The sequence below is a fragment of the Nicotiana sylvestris genome, chromosome 3 (assembly GCF_000393655.2).
Source record: "Nicotiana sylvestris chromosome 3, ASM39365v2, whole genome shotgun sequence".
Lineage (NCBI taxonomy): Eukaryota > Viridiplantae > Streptophyta > Magnoliopsida > Solanales > Solanaceae > Nicotiana > Nicotiana sylvestris.
In genome coordinates this window covers 59,730,662-59,734,968 of record NC_091059.1, presented here as the reverse complement: position 1 = coordinate 59,734,968, position 4,307 = coordinate 59,730,662, and the positions used below count along the sequence as shown (strand labels likewise).

The 4,307-nt window shown below is 36.9% G+C and overlaps 1 protein-coding gene across 1 annotated transcript; it reads right to left on the bottom strand.

Annotated features, from left to right (window-relative positions):
* Positions 1-2,392: 2,392 nt before the first annotated feature.
* Positions 2,393-2,917, bottom strand: LOC104216120 (uncharacterized). The gene has a single exon (XM_009766095.1). It carries the CDS (start codon positions 2,915-2,917, stop codon positions 2,393-2,395), a length of 525 nt encoding a protein of 174 aa, XP_009764397.1.
* Positions 2,918-4,307: the final 1,390 nt, after the last annotated feature.

Sequence of the window (4,307 nt, the reverse complement as noted above, 5' to 3'; positions counted from 1 at the left end):
CTAAATAAACCAATTCTAAAGCATGAATATAGATTTCCCAATGTTTTTCCCAAAAAGTCAAAAACTGATCCCGGGCCCGCTTGGTCAAAACTCGAAGTTCGGACCAAAACCTGATTACCCATTCACCACAAGCTCGGATATGCAATTGGTTTTGGAATCTGACCTCAATTTGAGGTCTAATTCCCCAAATTTCGAAATTCCCCAATTCCACCCAAAAACACTCAATTTCCCATGAAAATCCCTAGATTTTGTGATGAAATCTTGCAAAAAGGTGAGATAGATTGAAAGAGTTGAGTTAGAAATCACTTACCTATGATTTGGAGAAGTTTGGGTCTTTGGAAAATCGCCTAGGGAGATTTAGGGTTCGAGAGATTTGAAAAATGGGTGAAAATCCCGTCTAAGTTATGATTTACACAGTCGTAGATATCGCATTCGCGATCACAGGTTCGCAAATGTGAACTCGCAAATGCGACCAAAGCATCGCAAATGCAAAGCTTGGCCTGACCTGATGCCTTCGCAAATGCGAACTATTGTTCGCAAATGCTTTGATTGTTGGAGTCCCAATTGCAACGATGAACTTCGCTAATGCGAAGGTCCCCCTCCCCGCCCTTTGATCGCAAATACGATGCTCGCATTTGCGAGCCAGACTTCGCAATTGTGAAGTCTGCAGGTCTGCAACACAACAGCTAATTCTTTAAGTTTCAAAACACTCTGTGGCCTATCCAAAACACACCCGAGCCTTTGGGGCTCTAAACCAAACATGCACACAAGTTTAAAAACATCATACGGACTTGCTCGTGTGATCAAATAGCCAAAATAACATCTCAAACAACGAATTTAGCACCAAAACTCATGAAATTTTCAATATAGTTTAAACTTCTTATTTTCTCAACCAATGGTCCAAATCACGTCAAATTACTTCCGTTTTCCACCAAATTTCATATATATGGTCTAATTACCAAAACGGACCTGTACCGAGCTCCGGAACCAAAATACGGGCTCGGTACCAACAAGATCAAATCTATTTAGATTTCCAAACACCATTACATTTTCAGTTAAACAATTTTCTTCAAAAATTCATTTCTCGGGCTAGGGACCTCGGAATTCAATTTCGAGCATACGCCCAAGTCCAAAATTTTACTATGGACCATGCGGGACCATCGGAACACAGGTTCGGGTCCATTTACCCAAAATATTAACCGAAGTCAACTAAAATCATCTTTTTAAGCCAAAATCATTATTTCTAAAAAATTTCATACAAAAGCTTTCCGGTATCGAGCCGGGACTGTGCATGCAAATCAAGGAGAGATAAAAGGAAGTTTTCAAGGCCTCAAAACACAAAAATGGATTCCAAAACAAAAGATTACCTTTTGGGTCATCACATAAACCAACATATAATCCCTTGTCCTTTTCATATACTTTATTATATGTTTAACGACAGTCCAGTGTTCTCATCCAGGGTTAGATTTAAATCTAATAACCATACTAACAACAAAGCAGATATCAATTCTAGTGCATACTATAGCATACATGAGACTCCCTACAGCAGAAGCATAAAGGGACCGCGTTCATCTTTTCTATCTCATTAGTCGTTTTTGGGGACTGATCTTTCGACAGAGAGATTCCATGTCTAAAAGGGAAAAAGGCATTCTTGGAATCTTACATGCTAAACCTGGTGAGAATAGTATCAATATAAAGTGCTTGGGATAAACCTAATATCCTTTGCTTGCGATCTCGCATAAGCTTGATCCCAAGGATATGTACCGCATGTCCCAAGTCTTTCATATCAAAACGCGAGGATAACCATTCCTTTACTGAATTCAACATGCTCACATTATTTTCTGTGATCAAAATATAATCCACGTACAAAACCAAAAATTTAATTTTATCTCCATCCCACTTCTTATAGACACAAAACTCATTTTCACATTGATCAAAACCGAAGGTTTTAATCGATGTGTCAAAACAACTATTCCATGCTCCAGAAGCTTGTTTCAATCCATAAATGGATTTCTTTAATTTACACAACATGTGCTCATTGCCACTTTTTATGAAACCAACTGGTTGTGCCATATAGATGCACTCATCACAGCTTCCATGAAGAAAAGCCGTCTTAACATCCATTTGCCAAAGCTTATAATTTTAATGAGCAACAATAAATAAGAGAATCCTAATAGATTTAAGCATGTCTACTGGTGAAAAGGTTTCCTCATAATAGATCCCTTCTTTTTGAGTAAACCCTTTTGCAACAAGCCTAGCTTTAAAATTTTGCACTTTTCCATCCACTCCTCTCCTTTTATTATAGATCCATCTACAACCAATGGGTTTGACTCCAGTAGGTGGTTCTACAACATCCCAGACTTGATTGGAGTACATGAATCCATTTTAGATTTCATAGAAGCAACCCATTTATAGTATATGTATCCTGTAGTGCGTCGTTGTAATTAATAGGTTCTGTATTAGGCTTTTCAGGGATTCTATCATAATATTCTCCCAAGAGCGCAAACCTGAGAGGTTTTTTAATAATTCTCCTACTACGACTAGTCACTACAGGTGCAGTCTGATTTTGATTTTGAATTTGAATCATAACATCATTTTTTGGAACTGAGGCCTCAATGTTATACTCCACACCATGCGGTGTTGGGATATCATTAACTTCTTCATGGAGTGCAGGCTGCAGAACAATTTTAGGCTGCTCAACAATCTGAGGTTGCTCAACATTACTCCCACTACTTTGGGGTATTAAGATATCAGGCAATTGCTCTTCTGCATTTTGCTGCCTATTGACATTTCTCCCACAATGATAATGCAGTGGTATGTCAATACTGGCTTCCGAGATACGTTCTAGAGATGAGTCATTAGTTACTCCATTACTTAATTCCTGTAAATCTAGTTTACTTCTAAGAATATGGTTCATTAAATAGTCCTCTTCTAAAAATCTGGCATTTGTCGTAACAATTACCTTCTTTTCTCTGGGAAAATAAAATAAACCGCCTTTAGTTCCTTTTGGATATCCAATAAAAATGCATACTTCTATCCTCGATTCCAATTTATTCTCTTTTCCTTTCAGCACATGTTCTAGACAACCCCAAAACCCGAATGTTTCATAAACTTGGCTTGCGCCCAGTCCACAATTCTACTGGAGATGAAGGTACTGACTTTTGGTTGAACCAAATTTAGAATGTAATTTGTTGTTTCTAAAGCACATTTCTAAAAGGAAGAAGGCAAATCGGAATAACTTAACATTGATCTAACCATTTCCATAAGGGTCCTATTTCTTCTTTCTGCCACACCATTTTGTTATGGTGTTCATGGAGAAGATAATTGAGATGTAATTCCACACCATTCTGAAAGGTATTCACCACCACGAGTAGATCACAATGTTTTGATATATTTATTATATCGTTTCTCTGTTTCCGACTTAAATTCTTTGAATTTCTCAAAGCATTCAAACTTACGGCGCAATCGATAAATGTATCCATATTTAAGTAATCATATATGAAAGTAACAAAATACTCAAAACCACCTCTTGCTTGTATATTCATAGGCCATACAAATCAAAGTGAATTAATTCTAACTTATCGTCGGCTCTGTTTCCTTTTGAGGAAAAATGTCTCTTGGTCATTTTACCTTCTAAATAGGATTCACATGTTGGCAGTGACTCCACTTTCAATGAACTCAAAGGTCCATCAGAGACCAATCTTGAAATCCTATTTAGATTTATATGACCTAGACGTAAGTGCCACAAATAATTTTGGCTTAATTCAGAAATACATTTTCTTTTATGTGGCAGATTAATGTTATTTAATTTTTTTGGTTGTTGTAGCACATGAGGAGATATGTCAAGAATAAAAAGGTCATGTATTCTAGTAGCAGTGTAGATAAAACGTTTATTAAACTTAATAACAACAGAGTTATTAGCAAAATAAACATTATAACCAGCATCCATTATCTTTGAAACCGAAATAAAATTCCGTCTAATAGAAGGTACATAGAGAACATCTTTCAAAACTAAAACTCTATTACTACTAAACGAAAATCTAATATCTCCTAATACTAAGGGTAGTGTTGGCTCGCCATTGTCTTGAAAAATGCAAACTTCATTCTCACTTCGCAGTCGCGTTTCCTGAAACCCCTGCAAAGTAGTGCATATATGATTAGTGGCTCCTGAATTTACACACCAAAACATGGTAGAGCCAGCCGCTAAATAAGTTTCAACGACATTTAAATTTGAATTACCTTGCTTATTCAACTTTGCCAGATAGGCATGGCATTGCTTTTTGTGATGCCCAGGTTGCTTGCAATGA

Coding starts and splice junctions, on each gene's coding strand:
- LOC104216120 (XM_009766095.1), bottom strand. CDS start 2,917: ATGAACCATATTCTTAGAAGTAAACTAGATTTACAGGAATTAAGTAAT.